Source organism: Sus scrofa, chromosome 1, assembly GCF_054392235.1.
Source record: "Sus scrofa isolate SSC_HxYL_T2T_F1_AM1 chromosome 1, Sscrofa_HxYL_maternal_Yorkshire_Landrace_v2.0, whole genome shotgun sequence".
Taxonomy (NCBI): domain Eukaryota; kingdom Metazoa; phylum Chordata; class Mammalia; order Artiodactyla; family Suidae; genus Sus; species Sus scrofa.
In genome coordinates this window covers 44,163,623-44,186,306 of record NC_139383.1, presented here as the reverse complement: position 1 = coordinate 44,186,306, position 22,684 = coordinate 44,163,623, and the positions used below count along the sequence as shown (strand labels likewise).

General features: G+C 39.3%; 1 protein-coding gene across 4 annotated transcripts in view; it reads left to right on the top strand.

The window, feature by feature from the left end:
- NUS1 (NUS1 dehydrodolichyl diphosphate synthase subunit) overlaps positions 1–22,684 on the top strand; it is a 29,924-nt gene that overhangs the window by 3,122 nt on the left and 4,118 nt on the right. The window contains exons 2-4 of one of the 4 annotated variants that reach the window (XR_014804857.1): positions 11,859–11,984; positions 13,287–13,371; positions 18,929–19,028. Coding sequence is in view for 2 of the 4 variants with exons in the window: in XM_001928072.8 (XP_001928107.4) it covers positions 11,859–11,984; positions 13,287–13,436; positions 18,929–19,028 (376 nt within the window). In the remaining 2 variants the exon portion in view is untranslated. Of the gene's footprint in view, positions 1–11,858; positions 12,156–12,496; positions 13,437–18,928; positions 19,029–22,684 lie in introns of those variants that run through there. The other 3 variants (XM_001928072.8, XR_014804864.1, XM_084958223.1) reach the window with 3 other exon arrangements.

Here is a 22,684-nt window from a genome sequence, read left to right as displayed (position 1 = left end):
AGAGAAATTTTCCTTTTTCAGGGGAACTGTAGATACTTAAGCTATATTCAGTTTTCCCAAACTTTCACTTAAGCCTATTTCTATGTAAATATTTAACTTATTTTAAAACCCTTGTTGACATACTCTTAAATGCCACATTTATTGAGTACCTATTGTAATACGAAGCACTGGGATACCAAGAAGTACAAAAAATTGCACTCAAGTTAGGAGTTTATGCTCAAGTTAGGGATGGCTACTAAAAATTTATTTAAGGAGAGAAAGAAAAATCCCTGAGGAGCAGAGTTGTCCTCATATGTCCATAGTAAAGAAGAAAGTGGCTTTGCAAAAATAGGTAGAAATTGGATTAACATAAATAGTATAGGTTTCTGTGTGTGTGTGTGTGCACGTGTGTGTGTGTGTGCACGTGCGCTCCTGTGACAGAGAGAATGGGAAATTGCCCAATGCTGTTGTTCAAGCGTTCCTATTAGAATAGTTTGAATAGTAGCCCTGAGTAGTGTGTTGGTGTAAGTAAATATAATAGGTAATTACGTAATGGAAAGTTGAGAAATGAGGTAGGATGAGGCTTAGGCAACTGTTCTGGTTATCTCTTGCCTTGTGGCCCACCCTAAAGCATAGTGGTTTTTTTTTGTTTGTTTTTTTTTTTTTTTTTTGTCTTTTTGCCATTTCTTGGGCCGCTCCCGCGGCATATGGAGGTTCCCAGGCTAGGGGTCTTATCGGAGCTGTAGCCGCTGGCCTACGCCAGAGCCACAGCAACGCGGGATCCGAGCCGCATCTGCAACCTACACCGCAGCTCACGGCAACGCCGGATCGTTAACCCACTGAGCAAGGGCAGGGACCGAACCCGCAACCTCGTGGTTCCTAGTCGGATTCGTTAACCACTGCGCCACGACGGGAACTCCCTAAAGCATAGTGTTTTAAAATAACCATTTATGTGCCCACCAATTCAGGGGCAGTTGGTGTCAGTTCTAGTCATAAGGATTATAGTTAGTAGTAGCTGGGACATAAAGATTTCTCACCATGCATTTAATTCCTGATTTGTGGTGGCTGGAGTAGATGGGGACAGTTTGGTCCCGTGACTTCACATGGCTGGCTAGTCTTCTCATTTAATAGTGGCCCTGGAGTAGTTGCACTTCTTTTACAGTCCCCAAGTTCCCAAGACTTCTTCAAAGGCCAAAGCTTAGGAAATCATGCAGTGTTACTTCTGCTGTATTCTCTTGGCCTGAGAAAGTACAGGCAGCCATGTTGGAGATGAGCTGCTGTACCACCTTACATTTTTCCCTGTCTTGTACCCCTTCACCCCCAGATTTGCATTTAAATCCATATTCATTCTAATTATAGTTGGATCTAGATTATATTTAATACTTAGACTAAAACATCCATTGATGTTTACTTTGGTTTGACTCTGCCAGCAAAGTGATCTTTTTATTTTTTTTTTTTATTTTATTTTTTTTGTCTTTTTTGTCTTTTTGTTGTTGTTGTTGTTGTTGCTATTTCTTGGGCCGCTCCCGCAGCATATGGAGGTTCCCAGGCTAGGGGTTGAATCGGAGCTGTAGCCACCGGCCTACGCCAGAGCCACAGCAACTCGTGATCCGAGCCGCGTCTGCAACCTACACCACAGCTCACGGCAACGCCGGATCGTTAACCCACTGAGCAAGGCCAGGGATCGAACCCGCAAGCTCATGGTTCCTAGTCGGATTCGTTAACCACTGCGCCACGACGGGAACTCCAAAGTGATCTTTTTAATTTTCGTTTACCTGCAATATTTCTTGACTAGAATCAAAAATTTCTGGGAGTTCCCTTCATGGCTCAGCAGTTAATGAACCTGACTAGTATCCATGAAGACGTGGGTTCAATTCCTGGCCTCAATCATTGGGTTGGGGATCCCGTGTTGCCCTGAGCTGTGGTGTAGATCACAGACGCTGCTTGGATCTGGTGTTGCTGTGGCTGTGGTATAGGCCGGCAGCTACAGCTCCCATTCGACCCCTAGCCTGCTTGGATCTGGCGTTGATGTGGCTGTGTTGTAGGCCGGCAGCTACAGCTCTGATTCAACCCCTAGCCTGGGAGCCTCCATATGCCATGGGTGCCACCCTAAAAAGACAAAAAAAGAAAAATCGAGAATTTCTGCCAGTAATTCTTTCCTCTGTTAGACAATGGAATTATTTTCTCAGGAATTACTTTTTTTTTTTTTTTTTTTTTTTTTTTTTTTTTTTTTAATAGCCGCATTTGTGGCACATGGAAGTTACCTGGTTAGGTGTTGAATTGGAGCTGCAGCGGCTGGCTACATCATAACTGTGGCAATGCCATGTCTGAGCCACATCCGTGGCCTGTGCCACAGCTTGCTGCAATTCCAGATCCTTAACCCACTGAGTGAAGCCAGGGATTGAACCCACATCCTCGTGGATCCTATGCTGGATTCTTAACCTGCTGAGCCATCGTAGGAACTCCTCTCAAGAATTTCTTGAGGAGTTCCTGTCGTGGCTCAGCAGAAACGAATCTGACTAGTATCCATGAAGATGTAGTTTTGATCCCTGGCCTTGCTCAGTGGGTTAAGTAAGGATCCAGCGTTGCTGTGAGCTGTGGTTATAGGTCGCAAGCGTGGCTCGGATCCTGCATTGCTGTGGTTGTGCAGGCCAGTAGCTACAGCTCTGATTCAACTCCTAGCCTGGGAACGTCCATGTGTTGCACCTGTGGCCCTAAAAAGACTCCCCCCCAAAAAAAAATTTTTTTTTGAGCTCAGAATTCTCATATGGAGATTTGGCTATTTTGTCTACATTATTATAGTCTAAGAAACAACTGTAATTGGGCTGGTAAGGAGTTTGGGGCTTTTGGCGCTATAGCTTCAGGGTGCTGTGCTTGCCTGGGTCTCACTTGAAGTATGCCTGGATCCAGGTTAGCTGGATATGTTTTGTTATCTTCAGTGGTAGAACGTGTTCATGTTGCCCAGCTGTATCGGTGCCATTCTGGGAACCTTGCTATATAGGGCAGTATTTTTCAAAATATGGTCTCTGTACCATCTGTTAATGAGTCTTTGGGGGTGTTTATTAAAAAAATTCATATTCAACACAATTATGGATTAGGCCAAATTAGGGGAGTGGGACATGAGATCTCTATTTTTGTTAAGCTACTTACATGGTACATTTGTACATTAAAGTTTGACCTAACACAAATGAAAGGAGAGCCTACTACTTTTATTACATCAAATTATTCATTCATCTTTCATGTTCCTTTTCACAATGAGTATAATCTTGGAGGGGAGGGTTGTCTTAATGTTACTTACTATAAATTGGAGTGATCCAGAATAAGACATTGCCTTCTATGTGAGGTTTTTGCAACAAGACAAAAGAATTCTCTTGTTTTCTTCTCTTTCTTGTTTTTTTCTGTAGTCATAAATCTGTACTAGGTGTCTTAAATGGTTTTTGGGTACAGATTTCTCACACTAGCATTAAAAAGATCTGCCCAGTGTACTCCCAGCCTTCCCAGTCTGTTTCTCATTATTTTATATACCTTTTGTTGCATCCATATGAGGTTACTTGATGTTCCCTCCTGGTGTTTCCTCTTCTCCTTTTCTTAGCAAATGGCTGTTTACCTAGCAGAAGACTATCATTGATTCTTTCTAATTTTTTTTCCTTTTTAGGGCTGCATCCACAGCATATGGAAGTTCTCAGGCTAGGAGTTGAATCAGAGCTGCAGCTGCCGGCCTGTGCCACAGCCACAGCAATGCCAGATCTGAGCCACGTCGGCAACATTCACTGCAGCTTGTGGCAACACCAGGTCCTTAACACACTGAGCAGGGCCAGGAATTGAACCCACATCCTCTCAGAGACTACTTCAGGTCCTTAACCCACTGAGCCACAGTGGAAACTCCAGAAACATTCTGTTTCTAATCTTCACCTTTGTATAGTACATTTCAAATACAGTACAAAATTTCTCATTTATTTTAAATCCTGGGATGTCCTCTCCTTTTTCTACCAAAGGGCTAATCGCAGATCCTTTTATACCGATTCTTACTCTCACCTTTTAGGTAACCTCACTTCACTGTTCCACCCCCAGTTTTGCTGTGTCTTTGAAAAAGCTGTATCCTGCTTTTGAAATGACCTCATTCGCTGAGTACCCGTGTATTTAACCATAGTATTGGATTTATGTATGAAAACAAAGCTTTAGTTAATAGTAATAGTTATTCTTTGTTACCTTTTTTTTTTTTTTTTTTTTTTGCTTTTTAGGGCTGCATCTGAGGCATATGGAAGTTCCCAAAGTAGGTGTCGAATCAGACCCACAGCTGCTGGCCTACACCACAGCCATGGCAATGTGGGATCCAAGCTGCGTCTGGGACCTACACCATAGCTCACGGCGATGCCAGATCCCCAGCCCACTGAATGAGGCCAGGGATCAATCCCGCACAGTCATGGATACTAGTTGGGTTCGTTCACTACTGAGCCATGTTGGGAACTCTCTATTCTCTGTTACTTTTACTGTGTGCCAGATGGTATGCAAGGAAGTGCATTAAATCCTAGTACTTTTTACTAGGCAAGAAACTGAGACTTAGAAAGCCAAGAACCCATATAATATATAGTAAGGGGCAGGTCTAGAATTTGAACCAGATTTTATTTCAAAGCTTTTGTATTTAACCATAATGCTATACTAACTTCCATTTATAAGAGAATGTAAGCACAGTATGGTCACTTTTAGTACTATTCCTGATTATGTTGGGTTATCCTATAGCCTTGGTAAAGTGGTACTTATCTATAGGTGATAGAAATAATTTGTAAAAGATATGTAAAGGCAAAGAGAAAATTTCTTCACACCACTAATACACTAATATAAATGTTTACCCTGGGAGTCATTGGACACACTTTAATTTTTTAACCAACTAAATTTAATTTTATGGCACTTCTGCTTTGTATTTCCCTGTCAGGTAAGCAGAATCTGTGCAGATAATCTCATTTTAAAAAATGTGCAGCCAGAGGCTAAGAAAGCCCACATGGCTTGTTCGTTTTACACATCTCTCCTGCTGAAGAGCTGGGACTCAAAACCTAGCACATGACCCATTATGCTGGGCCACCACCACACCATCCTTTGCTACAACATGCTCATTCCAGTGTAAGTGTTGATCTGTGAGGTGTCCTGGGGCTCTCTCTGTTATAAATTGTTTAATGGCTTTTAAGATTTATTTTGTTATGACTACTTCAGTCATATAAAATTTTATTGGTAGATTTTTCTAAAAAATAATTGTTCCATAAGTATATGTGTTCTTTGAAAATTGCCTCTAATAGTATCATAATTGCCTCTAATAGTATCTATGAGGATAACCGCTAGGTAACTTATTTAGGCGTCTAGTTTAAAAAGAAGGAAAGTAGAGTATTTTGAATATTGGGCATTTATTTATAAAAAAGTATTACTTTAGTGCTTTAGCTGGTGAGATGCTTTGCAACAGAAGAGATTGGTTCAGCGTGTATCTCATTTGTCTTCTTTTTCTTTCTCTTGTGAATACTTATTAGATATTTAAAAATCTGTTTCTGGAGTTCCCATCATAGCTTAGCGACTAATATCCATGAGGACACAGGTTTGATCCCTGGCCTCTCTCAGTGGGTTAAGGATCCAGTGTTGCTGTGAGCTGGGGTGTAGGTCACAGACATGGCTCGGATCCCGAGTTGCTGTGGCCGTGGTGTAGGCCGGCAGCTGTAGCTTCGATTCAACCCCTAGCCTGGGAACCTCCATATGTCATGGTGCGGCCCTAAAAAGACTAAAGAAATAAAAATCTGTTTGTATAGAAGGGAAGGAATAAACATTAAAAATTTGAATTTCGGATTAAAAGGAGAATTATTAAACATGTATTTTGTCTCAGTTGATTATTCATTTCATATAAATTTTAAAAGCAGTTTTTAGGAGATACAGATAAGATTTGCTGATTGAATACCTATTTAATTAAACTCCTTGTTACTTGGTTCCCTTAATTTAAAAAAAGTATTATATCATGGCATTACTACCCAGTTAATGTGTATGTAGTTGAGTGTTAGGGTAGATTGAATATTGAAACTTGTGATTCTAAAACATTTTAACTAATAAAGACTCCAATAAGGTCTTTATATACCGAATACATTATATAATCTAATTTGTGGATAGGGCATATTTAATTCTACTCTCTGAAATATTTTCTCTCCTGGTTTCCATGATATCGCGTATGGTCAGATTTCTTCTTGTCTCATTATTCCTTCTGAGTTGTATGTCTGGCTTGTTTGCTCCACTTCTAAAAGTTGGGATGTCCTAGAGTTTTATGCTGTATGTGTGCCCTTGTGTTTCTTATGTTCCTTCTATCTTTTTTTTCAAAAGATTTCTGCTCATTTGTAAAAAGATCAGCTTTATTTTGTGAAGTTTAACTTTTGTGGGAAGGAAATTAAATATTTCATAGTAAGGTGGATTTAGCATCATTTATCAGCATTACAAATAGTTTTTGAACTGGATAATTAGAAGCCAGGAGACCTGGATTTCGTTCTAAAGTCTTAGACACTTGACTGAGGACAATTGCTTGACCTTTCTGAGTCTATTTCCTCATTTGTAAAAGGATGGGGTAAAATAATTCTTGAAGTTCATTATTATATAATTCTATAATATAAAAATTATGATATAATTTTCTCAAATTTATAATTCAAATTTATTTATTTATTGTCTTTTTGCCTTTTTTCTAGGGCCACACCCATGGCATATGGAGGTTCCCAGGCTGGGGTCTAATCGGAGTTTATAATTCAAATTTATAATTATATTTGCTAATTTTTCTCCCTTAGATTAGTTATTTCTAAGTGAATGCAATCTCAGCTTCCTTCTGCATACACTGTCTTTTGTTATAGTTTCTTTTTTTTTTTTTTTTTTGGTCTTTTTGCCATTTCTTGGGCCGCTCCCGCAGCACATGGGAGGTTCCCAGGCTAGGGGTCTAATCGGAGCTGTAGCTGCCACCCTACACCAGAGCCACAGCAACGTGGGATCCGAGCCTCGTCTTTGACCTGCACCACAGCTCACGGCTACGTGAGATCCTTAACCCACTGAGCAAGGCCAGGGATCGAACCCGCAACCTCATGGTTCCTAGTCAGATTCGTTAACCACTGCGCCACGACGGGAACTCCCTATAGTTTCTTTGCTTACATTGTTTTGGCATTAGTTTACATTCTTTGAAGGTAAACAAGATGAATTTATGATATGAGAAAAAGACTCTCCATATATATCATGATATTGTGTAGAGGAAATTGCCTCTCAGTCAAAGACATTATTGTATCTTGTTGCATTTTTTGTGTATCATGTGAAATGTGTATTGTAGGCTTTGAATCTTGAAAATGGTAGGCTGAGAATACTGTTTATGAGTGAGATAAGTACCGTATAGTATAATGAGATTTCTAGATGGGGGTCAGGCTGTGAGGTATCAGGTATTGGTGACAACACTGAATCCTTAACCTGCTGTGCCACAAGAGAACTCAGAAACGATACTTTTAAATTTTGTCTCTTCATCCAAATCAGCCAAGACAAAGGTTCAGTTTAAAATAACTTTATGAAAGTCTTCTTCATGAAAGGTACTTTGTAATGGTGCCTCTGTATAACATTTTTCCTTTTAAACAGAATTTCTACTTGTGTGCAGTAAGGAAGTGTCTCCTTTTATTGTGAAAGGTTCCTGGAAACTTCTTAAAAATTCCATTCAGTGACGTGTCCATTTAGGTCTTGTTGTTGTTGAGTGGCATTTTGTGCACTGATAAGTCAGTTTACTAAATAAACATTGAACTTATGCAGGGTGGAAGGTGCCTTGGGGGAAAGTGATGAGTAAGACCTAAGTTCATAAGTAAGATTACTGTTCGTTGGGAGTGAAGGAATTAACTATACCTAATAAAAAGTAAAATACTGGTTTAATAAGGAGTTTGAACAGGGTGTGTATTTGGAGGGAGTGAGGTGAGCCAGAGGAGGAATTGGGTATATCTGGCTGGGGGATTCAGAAAGGCTTCTTGAAGGTAAGTGACATTTCAGCTGGCCTGTAAAGAATTAGAATTTTACAGGTGTGGGCTTGGGGAAGTAACAAAAGTTGAAGGTTGGAGTCACTTGATGTGTTTGGGGGGGCAATGTAAGGTAATCTGATTTGCTAAGCATAGAGTATAGAGAAATTGATAGATTTGTTTATTTCATAAACATGTGTTATACCTACCAAGTGTGGAAGTATGGGCTAAAGTGTTAACGCTGATCTAAGCAGTTTGGTCTTAATACATTAATCATTTTGGAAGCCACTAAAGGTATTAAAGTTGGATTCTGCCAGGATGTACCCAGAGAAGACCAGTCTGGTAGTTAATCTAGTGATACATCGTAGAAGGGGCAGGAAGACCCATTAGAAGGTAGTTGTAATACTATAAAGACGACAACTATTGCTTGAAACAGTGGGGACAATGGACAAAAGGAAATGGGTACAGGAAACATTGCTGTAGAAGAGTAAAGGGTTTAGCATCGAATAGGGCATTGAGGGTGGTGGTAATAATGTTGGAGAGTAGAGAGGATGCCTAGGTGACTGGGCAGGTAGTGATGCCTTTATTAGAAATAGAACAAAAAGAAGGGCTATGTTTTGTTTTTTAATTATGGAAACCTTTACAACAGTTATGATTTTAAATCACCTATTGTCTTGTCAACCATATACTTACTGTTCTCTTAATGTCTGTTTTTTTCTGGGCTTTTCCCTTAAGTGCTGTTTTGTTTTGTTTTGTTTTATACATGATGTAATATAGCATTTTGAGAGCTAGCTTTAAGAGATAAGCTGCCAAGCTTTAGGTTGGTTCCTTTTCAGATGCTTATAGAAATTCAAGGTAGGATTAGATATTTGAATGAACTCAAAATGTTAGGAAGCAAATGTTGATGCTGTTTTGTTCCTCATGGATGTTTTGCATTAATTTTTAAGTCCTTAAAGATATTACATCAAGTTATTATTAATCTTAATTACTGGTTTTTTTTTTTTGTAATCATCCCCCTCCGTTTTGCCTCGTTTATCTTACCCTGGCCTTGAGTGGTTTTAAAGTCCTGTGAGTGACTAGAATCAGAGAAGGAGGAGCACATGGACAGAAAGAGGGCTGTATGTTTTTGTATCATATGTATGAATGTTATGATTGACTTGAGGATAGCTATTATACCCTACATATTTATATTACTACACAGCTATTACTATTCCAAACATTGTTGTTCAGATAGCTTCCAATATTAATCACTTTCCTTTTTTCTTTTATTTGAGAGTGTATATATATGTGTGTATATATATATATATACATATATATATATGTATATATATATATTTTTTTTAGTCTTACTCTGGATATGGGCATTACAAAATGTTCACTTTAATATTTCCAATCTATGATTGGCCCACCCTTAGCCCTCTGCTCTTCTTTGCCTTTGGAGATCTTATTTATCATTTGTTTGTGTGTGGCTCTTACCTTGAGGATTCTCTGTCTTTTGTGATGTTACCTTTTCAGCCCCACACCTGTAAAATCTCTTAATTCTTCACGAGCTGGATGAAATGTCACTTACCTAAAAGTGTCCTTTCCTAATCCCCCTGTTGGTCTCTGACCTGTCATTGTCTTTCTGTAGACATTTATTTATTGAGTGTCTGTTTTGTGCCAGGGACTGTGGTAGCCTCTGGTAAGCAAAACAGTTAGGGTTAGAGCCCTCCCCACATGGTGCTTATGTGGCCTCATTTCCACGTGTCTTTTAATTGCTTTTACAATAACCCCCACTTAAATATTTTATCATCAGCTGTCTAAAACTAAACTTGTCTCTTCCTTCAAACCTTAACTCTTTGTAGAATTTCCCTACTTTAAAAAAATGTTATTTTCTGTTAGCCAGGATTAAAGCTGTGGAATTTTCTGTGTTTGCCTCTAATCAAATCTTGTTCTTTATTCTCTCAGCTCTTCCTTTGTAGTGAGTTTTTTCCCATTGCTTTATCAAATTATGTGTGGACGACTGTAGTAGTTTGTTGCCTGGCCTTATCTGTATTGTTGGCAGGTTGGTTTTCCTAAAGATAAAAATTTCCACATTGCTCAGAAATTTCCCGTTACCCACTGGGTAGGCAAAAGGGAATAAAATTAGGCCTATCTTTTTCTTTCTTTTTTTTTTTTTCTTTTTCTTTTTAGGGGCACACCTGTGGAACATGGAACTTCCCAGGCTAGGGGTCGAATTGGAGCTGCAGCTGCCAGCCTATGCCACAGCCAAGAGCAACTCAGGATCCAAGCTGTGTCTGCGACCTACACCATGGCTAACAGCAATGCCAGATCCTTAACCCACTGAGCGAGGCCAGGGCTGGAACCTGAATCCTCGTAGATACTAGTCGGATTTGTTTCCACACCACAACAGGAACTCCCCTTATCTCTTTTATCAAATCATTTGTACCAGTTTCTCTGACTTTTGAGAATTCATTGTCTTTTTTCTTAAGCATTTTCACCTTCTATCTTCTCTATTTTCTTCTAACTTTCTAAGGTCAGCTCAGCTTAAGTCTTGTTTTATGTTTGCTTCTTTGTTTTTGTTTTTCTGGCCACACCCATGGCATTCCTGGCTCTTAGGTCAGGAATGAACCTCTGCGGAAGTTGCCACCACCACAACAACACCCAGTCCTTAACCTGCTGTGCCACAGGGGAACTTCAAAGTCTTACTTGTTTTACAAAGCTTTTCCCTACCAGAGAAGACTGCTTTTATATTTGTACTGCTATCACACATACACAACCAAGTTGACACTATATATGTATATGGCAGATTCAGCAGATTCTGTACTATTTTACGTATATTTATTATGTTCTCTCTCCCAGGTAATCTTTGAACTGTTTTAAAAGGCAGATCTGACCGAGAGTTCAGAGAAGGCACACTTGATTAAAGGTCAAAAAGGCAATGGCCACTAGAAAGCTGGCTTCTCTGAAAATAGCTGGATTGTTTTAATTAGAGCTTAGCTTCATATTAAATGTATGTCACATAGGTCCTTCATCTTTCTCAGTGATATGATAGTAGTTAAAGTTTTAACTATTCTGTGTATGGTTGGAGGATCAAAAACAGTTTTATGTAGTATATTTTCATGCTTTATTTGAATTTACTAAATTTTGGTTTCAATTCTTTTATCTCTTCTCTGCTTTTTATTAAATCGTATTATTTCTTCTTACCATAAAAGATAACATCAAGTTGAGGTAATAGTGTTGTGTGCACAGAGTAAATCTGTAAGGAAATTACATTAGACTGGAAGAAAGGAAGACAGAGGCTTTGGGCCACTTCTGCAGTTTACAACTTCCTATACAGGTCCTTTAGGAGTCTTGTCTTACACTTGTGTCTCAGTTTTTTAATCTGTAAATAAAGATGTCAAGTAAATGGTCTCTTAAAATTTCTCTCAGAGTTCCCATCACTGTTCAGCAGGTTAAGAACCTGAGTGGTATCCATGAGGATGTAGGGTCAATCCCGGGCTTCGCTCAGTGAGTTAAGGGTCCTGCATTGCTGTGGGCTGTGGTATAGGTTTCAGACTTGGGTCCCATGTTTCTGTGGCTGTTGTGTAGGCTGGCAGCTGCAGCTGTGATTCAGCTCCTAGCCCAGGAACTTCCATATGCTGCAGGTGTGGCCCTAAAAAGAAAAAAAAAATTTTCTCTCTCATGCTCATATTAACACATAGATGTTATCCTTGTCTGTTTTTTGGCTTTAGCCTGAAGCTAGACTCTTGTAATAACAAAGTTTTGTTGTCATGTTTTCCTTTTAGATTGTAGTTTAGGATTAGTCATCACTGCTTCATTTGGAATTTGTTGTTTTCACAATAAGCATCCATTAGCTATTGAGGAGAATAAATTAACCTAGTTGATATTCACCATTTTTTCCTTTTTAAGGTATTTTCAAAAGAAACAATTCAAGATTGATGGATGAAATTTTAAAACAGCAGCAGGAACTTCTGGGCTTAGATTGTTCCAAATACTCACCAGAGTTTTCGAATAGTAATGATAAAGATGATCAAGGTAAGCATGAGTATAAAGTTGAATATCTGACATAATGCAGATATATTTTGGGTTTCAAGGCAAATTCTGCTACTCATTTATTTGTTTTGCTCTGTTAGTCTTTGTTGTTATTATCATCTTTTTTTTTTTTGCTTTTTAGGGCTGCACCCAGGGCATGTGGAAGTTCCTAGGGTAGGGGTCAAATTGGAGCTACAGCTGCCGGCTGATGCCACAGCCACAGCAACGCTAGATCCCTGACCCACTGAGTGAGGCCAGGGATCAAACCTGCATCCTCATGAATACTAGTCAGATTCATTTTCACTGTGCCACAGTGGGAACTACCAGTGTTGTCGTCATCTTTAATCATCAGATTCAGATTTTCCTTTCTTCATCTTGTTAAAAGATAATTTGCATAAAAAGATAAAATCATGACTTTCATAGATACTAAAAAGTAAACACAAGTTTAAAGATTTTATTTAACTTTTTTTTGTTGTTTTTTGGGGGCCACATCTGCGGCATATGGAAGTTCCCAGGCTAGGGGTTGAATTGGAGCTGTAGCTGCCAGCCACAGCACAGCAACAGCAACATCAGATCCCAGTTGCATCTGTGACCTACACCACAGCTTGTGGCAACTATTTAACTCTTAAACAACCAGGAACCAGGTAGATTTTATAACCAGTTCAAACAGAATCCAAAGAATGGACATATATAGATGAGAAATATTGAAATAAATATGTAAATAGAGGCAAAACTTGTTTTTCTATGGGATGAACATAATTGAATCTCTGCCAGACAAAAGCATTGCATGTCTATAGATAAGAATCAGGCATTGCTATCAGTTTCCTAGCATCCTATCAATTGTAAAATATCTCCATAGAATCAGAATTTGATAAGGTGGATGTGTGTACCATAGACAATTTATATGCCATTGAAGCACATTTTTTTTCTAGTCTTCATTTTTGTCTTCTATCTTGTGTTATTGCTAACTGCATTATAATTGTTGTTGGCATTTTAGGTGAATGGAAATTGTACATTACCCTGTAACTAAAATTTCTGTTTTCTAGAGGATTTCTTCACAGATACATGGTCATTTTGAAAAGAAGGCTATATGTAAATACACAAACAAATGTTAATGTGGTTTCTTTCAGCAGAGAGTAGCTAAGTATGTTGTGATAACTAAAATTGAAGGGCTCAAACTATTCTTATTTACTATAAGAACTGTACCTTTATTTTAGTCTGAATTGAGTATTTTTTGAAACTGATTTTGACATGTATCTGGACGAGGGTATCTTATTTTAATACCTTGTTTGTTTCTTCCTCCAGTTTTAAATTGCCAGTCGGCAGTGAAGGTGCTGTCCCCAGAAGACGGAAAAGCAGATATTGTGAGAGCTGCTCAAGACTTTTGCCAGTTAGTAGCCCAGCAGCAAAAGAAATCCACAGATTTGGATGTAGATATGTTAGACAGTTTGCTTAGTAAGTCATGTATGTTTGTTTTTAGGTCTGTCCCACAAGGGTACAGTATGAAGGAGAATATCTAAGTTTCATTCACACCATAAAGCCTGATTTTGTTGTTGTTGTCATTATGCCTGTTATGTTTCTGTAGTTAAGAGACCCATATGTGAAAGTTTTGAGATAAATTTGTAGGCAGTTCACTTGCACAAGGAATTATTGGTAAAGGAGAGCACCTAAAAGGATTTTGGGGAGAGTGGTGAATATTCTTAAAAATAAAACTCCTGCTTCCTCCTCCCTTATTAAAAAAAACTTATTTTTTTTTTATAGTTTTAGTGAGATGTAATTGACATACAGCATTCCTTTTTTTAGTTTGAACTCTTTATTAAGTTTGAAATTAGGTTTGACCTTAATAGGTATTTAGGAAGCAATCCCAAGAATATAATACTACTGTCATCTGTGACTTTTTAGTCTTCCATTGTGTTACAACAATAGTACCACTATATGGGTCATGTTATACCAGATATAACATATTTTATTTTTCTTCAGTTGTTTATAAAAGCCTTTATTTTGCTTATTCTCTCTAGAGTCCCCCTAGGAACTTTTTGCCTTAACTTTATGGTCCTTCTGCTTACTACTAGCATTATCACTGATCGTTTTGAAGAAAGACAGTATTTCTAACAAATTCGTTTCCATTGATAGCTTCTATAGCCCTACAGTTTCAGACCTCTATATTTCATTCGTTCACATAAATTATTCATTTACCTTATTAATCATCCATTTTCCAGCTCAGTCATTTATATAACTCTCCTGTCTTTGTTTCTTTTGCTTTGATACATGTCGGTTAAAGAGCACAGTCCCTCGAGTTCCCGTCATGGCTCAGTGGTTAACGAATCCGACTAGGAACCATGAAGTTGCGAGTTCGATCCCTGGCCTTACTCAGTAGGTTAAGGATCCGGCATTGCCCTGAGCTGTGGTGTAGATTGCAGACGTGGCTCAGATCCCGTGTCGCTGTGGCTGTGGCATAGGCCGGAAACTACAGCTCCGATTCGACCCCAAGCATGGGAACCTCCATATGCTGCAGGAGCGGTCCAAGAAATGGCAAAAAGCAAAAAAAAAAAAAAAAAAAAAAAGAGGTTGCATTCATCTGTTCTCCTTGTGGCGCAGTAGTTAATGAATCCGACTAGGAACCATGAGGTTGCGGGTTTGATCCCTGCCCTTGCTCAGTGGGTTAATGATCTGGCGTTGCCGTGGTCTGTAGTGTAGGTCGCAGACTCGGCTCGAATCCTGCATTGCTGTGGCTCTGTTGTAGGCTGGCAGCTATAGCTCTGATTCCACCGCTAGCCTGGGAACCTCCATATACCACGGGAGTGGCCCAAGAAATGGCAAAAAGACAAAAAAAGAAAAAAGAGCAGAGTCCCTCTCTGGCCTCTTGGTCTCACTAACTCCCTACTCTCATTGAATACTACTTTTTACTCTATTTTCCTGTTCTCTACTCTGTCATTGCCTAACTCTATTCAGGATGAATAGGCTTAAAGTAGACGTCGTAGGGGTTCTCTAGGCAGAGGTTACTGGGGTGTTGACTATGTCCTGGCCTGTGAGGCCCCAACCAGAGAGTAGTTTTGAGGATGTCCTAAAAGTGATGCAGGAACCCAAAGTAGTCCCTCAGATACCCTGTGGAAACCAAGTGTTAACTGCAGGGGTTGTAGACCCATGATAAATTAAAATGTACACAGTTAAATCACTAATCTGATAGAAGCAAACCCTCTGAATATTGTGGCCACCAGAAGTTACTTTGTGACAATAGTTAATGCTGGCTCCTGCCACCAACATGAGGCAATTACTAGTCTGCTTTCTGATTATACTTTAGCCTTTTCTAGAAGTTTTGTATAAATGTGATCATATAATACATAATCTTTATCTCATGCTCTGTTTACTCAGCACATTATTTTTGAGGTTCATCCATGTTGCATGTATTAGTGGTTTATTTTTGATTGGTGAATAGTATTCTATTTTATGGATATACCACATTTTGTTTATCCATTCATCAGTTGGTATATATTTGGTTTGTTTGAATAATGCTTTTGTGACCATTTGCATACAAATTTTTGTGTAGACGTGTTTTCCTTTCTCTTGGGTAGTTAACTTAAAATGGAATTGCTTGATGTGTGTGGTGAGTGTTTAACTTTTAAGAAACTACCAAACTGTTTTCCAAAGAGGCTGTACCATTTTATGTATCCAGAAATGTAGAGGGTTCTAGATTCTCCATATCTTGGCAAGGCATAGTATTGTCTTTTTTTTTTTCTTCATTTTAGGCATTTTTAATGGATGTGTAATAGCATCTCATTGTGCTTCTAATTCACATTTTTCTAATGACTAATGATACTAAACATTTTTTCATATGTCAATTTGTCATTTATATGTCTTTGGTGAAGTGTCTACAAATATTTCCCTATTTTTAATGTGTTTGTCTTAGTTTAAAGTTTAATTTTTATGAAATCCAATTTTTCAGTTTTTTTCATTTCTGGATCATGCATTTTGGTGTCATATCTAAGAAATGTTTGCCTAATCCAAAGTCACAAGTATTTTTTCTTGCATTTTCTTCTAGAATTTTTTATAGCTTTAGCTGTTACATTTAAGTCTGTAATCCATTTTAATTTAATTTTTGTGAATGGTGTGAGGTAAAGGATACCAGTTATTTTTCCAACAGTACTTGTTGAAAGGACTGTATTTTCTTCCTTCAATTAACATGGCTCCTTTATTGGAAATCAGTTTATTATGAATCTATGAGTTTATTTCTGGACACTTTTCTATTCTGTTGGTCTATATGTGTCTTCTTAAAATGCTACAATCTCTTGATCACTGCAATGTACCCAAATAAGCTTTGAAATCAAGTAGTAAATCTTTGAACTTTGATTATCTTTGTCAATGTTTTAGCCACTCAGGGTCCTTTACGTTTTCATATACGTTTTAAGATCAATTTGTCAGTTAAAAAAACAAATTGTTTTAATAGGGATTGGGTTGAATCTCTAGCTCACTTTGGGGAGAATTGCCATCTTCACAATATGGAATCTTCCATCAATGAACATAGTATATCTCTCCATTTATTTGGGTCCTAATTTTCTTGTTCACAATATTTTATAATCTTAGGAAATACAGTTTCTACTTTTGTTCAGTTATTCCTAAGGATTTTATTCTTTTTGATGTGATTGTTGGATTATTTTCTTAATTTTATTTTCAGATTGTTGATAATACATGAAAATAGTTGTTGTTTTTTAATATTAATTTTGTATCCTGCAGCCTTGCTAAATAAAACTTAGTTTTAGTAGCTGTTTCTGCAGAGTCAGGATTTTCTAAATACAGGATCATATTATCTATAAATAAAGATCACTACTGCTGTCTCTGCTCAGTTTTTCTGTTTTTAATTTTATCCTTATTCCGGCATTCTGTGCCTGCATGTGTCAGTCAGTGGTTTACTGCTGATTGTACTCAAACACCTTAAGTTTGTAAGACTTTGAAGATCTCTGTGTGATGTTGGAGAGTACATCGAATGAGTTCTCAGGTCTCCTTGGCTAGGCTTCCACTAGGCTTTCTTGCTGTGCTGTCCACTCTGCCCTCCTTCTTCCCTTGCATGTGGTAGGTTCCCAGTTAGCCTGAATATGTAGAGAGCTCATCTGAACCAGTGTTTCCAGCATCTCCCTGTTAATTTTCCTGCCATTATATTGCTCACCCTAATGAGAGCCACAATCTCAAGATTAACAAAGCTGTGGGTTTTCCTCATTTGTTTTCTTTTGACTTTGCCCCTTTATCTGGCAAAACCACACGTTTTCACCATTGCCCCCTCCCTCTTGCCCACGACCTCCAAATTGAGTCCAGATCTTTTGGTTGCAGGCAGCAGATCTGCTTTGCATTCAGTTCTCTGCTGGTAAAACTATTGTTCCGTTTAGTTGATGAGGGTAGAGATGTGAGGGTTGGGCACATTCCCAGGCAGCAAGGCCAGAAGACTTATAGTTCGTACCTGAAGCTCTGGCTGGTTTTGTTTGTTTATATTTGGGTTTTTTTTTTTTTTTTTTTTTTTTTTTTGGTGGGGGAGTTGGCAGCACCCACAACATGTGGAAATTCCTGGGCCAGGGATGGAACCTGGACCACGGTTGCACAGTGCTGGATCTTTAACCCACTGTGCCACAAGGGACCTTCCTGGTGTTTTGTTTTTTAAATGATAATTATCTGCTCTGTCTAATATCCAGTGCTCTTAAGTGACTGCTTTTATCTAGTTATTTTGGGGAGGATTCATTCACCACTTCACACCACTGTTAAGCAGAAGTACCTTCTTCACTTTTTTTTTTTTGTACTAAAGAGGATTTGCTTAGCAAGTATAGGAATATGTGTTCTTCTATTTAGTCCATTCACTCTGCCAACATAGACCTTTAAGAGACTTTGTTGTGGAAATAATTCTTTATTACCTCTGGAGGGGCTTGTCTGATCCAGTCTCCTTATTTAACAAATGAAGGAACTAAGCCCTGGAAAGATCCTGTTATCAGAAATTTAGTGGCTGAACTGAGGTTATCAGAAACTCTTAGAACCTGGGTCTTCTGGATTATAGCATCTTTTCTGTTATGCCAGTGATTATTTTATGGTTTCAGATTTTACTTTAAAGTAGTTGAAGTATTGTTTATCTCCTTTTTCTCTTAAGTCAGATCTCATATGGAAACCAGTTTGTAAAGCAAAATATACCTAGTTTGAGGCAGTCATACAGCCTCCTTTACTGCTCCGAGGGTGTTTGGGCTCTGGAGAGCACTGAGAACATTTGCACTATGTAGCTGGGAGTTGGTCTTTTTGGGTCCTTAGCTGCAAAATGGGAGCATGGGGAAGGAAGAAGAGTAGATAACTTATTTTTTTTCCCCCTTTTTATGGCTGCACCTACAGCATATGGAAGTTCCCAGGCTAGGGATCAAATTGGAGCTGCAGCTGCCGGCCTACCCCACAGCCATAGCAATGCCAGATCCTTAACCCACTGAGCGAGGCCAGGGATCAAACCTCTATCCTCATGGACACTATGTTGGGTGGTACTTAACCCACTGAGTCACAATGGGCACTCCAAGAGTAGATTAACTTTTTAAGTTGCTTTTCATCTCTGCAATTACTTGGTTCTGTGTCCAGAATACTATTTGAGTCATTAAAGCAGTGCAGGTCCCAGGATGCCAAGAGAATACTTCAGTCGAAAGAAAGGATTTGGGGGCTACCTGTAGGGTTTAGCAAGGGAGTTGGGTAACCCTTTTTATCAGGTAATCAATCCAGTTAAATGGCCTTTAGAGAAAACTTCCACTTTTGGAAATAATATAGATGTCAAAGGTGTATTTTGGGCCATGGAATAGGGGTTAGAATGTACAAATAATGCTTCTGAAGAGAACAGATATTCAAAGCATAAGAAACCAATTTGATGAACTGATTTTGCCCTCAGTTATTTTTTGGTAAACAATGTGCATTAAGTTCATCTATCTTTCTTTCTTTCCAAGGTTCAAATGGTTTCCCTGATCCTGATTTAGTATTGAAGTTTGGTCCTGTGGACAGCACACTAGGCTTTCTACCCTGGCACATCAGGTTGACTGAGATCGTGTAAGTAATTAAAAGTGTACTGTCTTTGGTTCAATCCAATGAGTGTTTCTTGAACCTAGCCCTGTATAAGATGTGCTTAGAATTCACAAAAAATTGTAATACTTGGGAGTTCCCGTCGTGGCGCAGTGGTTAGCGAATCCGACTAGGAACCATGAGGTTGCGGGTTCGGTCCCTGGCCTTGCTCAGTGGGTTGGGGATCTGACGTTGCCGTGAGCTGTGGTGTAGGTTGCAGACACGGCTCAGATCCTGCCTTGCTGTGGCTCTGGTGTAGGCTGGCGGCTACAGCTCTGATTAAACTCCTAGCCTGGGGAGCGGCCCAAGAAATGGCAGAAAGACCAAAAAAAAAAAAAAAAAATTTTGTAATACTGGATTTTTTTCCCCTAAGCTATGTCACAGTATCAGTGATAAAATCAAAATCTGTATAAATGACTCAGACAAAAGGGAGTGTGTGGTTGTTCAGTGATTGGTGGTGAAACTAATAGGAGATCAGGAGTGAGAGATAACTGTGGGTCAGAGTTGTTGAGTCTACAGAAAAGATGTGACTTGATCCAGAGTATGTAAAATGGGTAGAATTTTTGTAATTAGAGAAAAGGTGGGAAATGTAGGGGAAAAAAGCTGGAGGGTTGGGGCGCAGGGCATAAACATCACATTTTAAAGAAAGAGGGAACTGACCACACCAGCACAGAGTAGTATAAGGTGAAATCAGATAGTCTGGAGGTGTCAACATGGGGAAGGCTTTAAATACCAGCATAAGGAATGTGTATAATTGTTCAAACAGGCAGTAGGAAATTATTGAGCCTGTGGAATGTGTGGGAATGATGATTTTGGAAGATGTTTGGCAGCTGTGTACTGTAGTTGGGCAAGAATGAGGTAAAAAGACAGGTGAAGAGGCCATAGTATAAATTCTGAGAGAATACATTGTGAGAATGAAGTTGCTTATTTAAAGCAGGGTTTGGCACACTTGGTATAAAGGGCCAGAGTAAAACACTTCAGTCTCTTGGAACTACTGTTCTCTGCTCAGCTAAACACTTGCTAGTGTAGCTAAACAGCTACAGGCAGTATGTGTGTGACAGTGTTCTCATAAAACCTTGTTTACGAAAACAATGTGGGCTCCTGGACTATAGTTGTAGACCCTTGATTTAAAATAAAGGAGAGACTTAGGAGCCTTAAAATACTTAAATTCTGGTTCTTAGGAAGAATATCCTACAAATTTTCTCATGAGCACCCATTACTAAGTATACTTGCAGGTATAGTAGCACTTTAATAATAGAAGTAAAAGCTAGAGTAGAAATGAAATGATTCCTAAAATTTTAAGCCCAAGTGACTGGGTACATTATGGTGTTAATTGAAACAAATGGAAAAATCAAAGGACCATTGCTTTTGAAGGAAGGATGTTGATTTCAGGAATAAGATGATTTTGAGACCATAGTCTGTTTAGATGGAAATACTTAAGAGGGCAGGTGAAGATGTGGAATTGGTGCTTGGATGAGAAATCAAGGCTAAGGATGAACATCTGGGAGTTTTCAGTATCTAGAAAATTGAAGTCATTGAACCTATGAAAATAGAGGACTTCCCTAACATGTACATGGAAGAGCCCAGTACCAAGGAGTCCTTTAAGAAATGCCTTAAGGTGGGGGCTAGAGGAGTAAAGGCATCAAAGAGGCAGAAAAGAACATGAAGCAGGAGTTCCCGTCGTGGCGCAGTGGTTAACGAATCCGACTAGGAACCATGAGGTTGCGGGTTCGGTCCCTGCCCTTGCTCAGTGGGTTAACGATCCGGCGTTGCCGTGAGCTGTGGTGTAGGTTGCAGACGCGGCTCGGATCACACGTTGCTGTGGCTCTGGTGTAGGCCGGTGACTACAGCTCCGATTCAACCCCTAGCCTGGGAACCTCCATATGCCGCGGGAGCGGCCCAAGAAATAGCAACAACAACAACAACAACAAAAAAAAAAAAAAAAAGACAAAAAAAAAAAAAAAAAAAAAAAAAAAAAAAAAAGAACATGAAGCATGTTAGAGTCCAAAAGGGCTGTAGGTCATCTGATACTGCCTGCTCATTTCATAGGCCAGGAAAGTGGGGGAGAGACATTGCTCAAGCTTGTAGCAAAGTGGAGTTAGGACCCACCCAAATCTCCAAACTCTGGGTTTCCTTGTCTCTTTCTTTTCCAGGGGTTTTCTAAGTCATTTCAGGTGCCTTTCAGATTAGCTTCAAGGAAGGTAGCAGTGATTCTTTTTGAGCTTGGGAAGGGTTTGGAGGGAAGAGTATGTCTTAGAACATAGATCTCGGTTTGAATCTTGGCTATGTAGCTCAGTAACGTGACTCTGAAAAGCTATTTAAACTTCCCTGTATCTGTAAAACGAACATTTTAATTTGGAGTTGAGGATTTAAATCTGATCATGGGCATCATATGCCTGGCACATAACAGGCTTTCCCACAGATCTTTGTACATATGTCTATCATAGCCCTATAACATTATATTGAGGTTTGCTCTGTATTTGTCTACTGTCCACCAGACTATAATTACTCTTAATCATCATGTAGGGAAGTGGACAGAATAGACCGGGAAATACCAAGACTACTTCTGTGTCACTGAGGAGTAGTGGCCCTAAGTGCTTCTTGAGGAATTGTAGGGGATAAAGGAGGTGAAATGAGAGAGATGTAGGAAAGTGGATAAATTGAGGAAAACCCTGGAAGCAAGCTTTTAACAAGAAGAACATTGTTAAATTTGTCCTTGAGAATATTGGTTCAATAGAATGAATAAGATATAAGGTTGATAGCAGAGATTATTAAGAGATAAGGAAATGGAGGGAGGGAGGTGACTCATTTCAGAGGTCTTGGCATGGAGTTTCCCTTGTGGCTCAGTGGTTAGCACACAGGTTCGATCCCTGGCCTTGCTCAGTGGGTTAAGAATCCGGCATTGCCATGAGCTGTGGTGTAGGTCACAGACATGGCTTGGATCCCGTGTGGCTGTGGCTGTGGCATAGGCCAGCATCTGTAGCTCTGATTCGACCCTAGCCTGGGAACCTCCAATGCCACAGATGCGGCCTCAAAAAGACCAAAAAAAAAAAAAAAAGTAAGAGGGAAGGATAAAGATTATGTTAGTTAGATCTCAATAGACCTAGCAGGGGAAGAACAGGAAGGATCAGGAAAGCATAGCTCAGGGTTGGAGTTCCTGTCGTGGCTCAGTGGTTAACGAATCCGACTAGAAACAATGAGGTTGCACGTTCGATCCCTGGCCTTGCTCTGTGGGTTAAGGATCCAGTGTTGCTGTGATGTAGGTTGCAGATGTGGCTTGGATGGATCCCGCATTGCTGTGGCTGTGGTGTAGGCCTGCAGCCACAGCTCCGATTAGACCCCAGGCCTGGGAACCTCCATATGCTGCGGGAGCGGCCCTAGAAAAGGCAAAAAGACAAAAAAAAAAAAAAAAGAGAGAGAGAGAGAGAGAGAACCACAGGGTCAAGGAGGAGTTCATTTATGGTAGATTTGTTCAGTCCTTTTCTTGTGTGCATGTGACTGTAGAATCTGCTTGTGACTTGTAATCTGACCTGAGTTTTGATTCTGATACTGTTTGGGATTTCTTAAACGTTACAGTAAAGCTGTATACATTAGAGATTTTTTTCATGTTAAGTATTGAAAATTATTTTAGGAGTTCCCGTCGT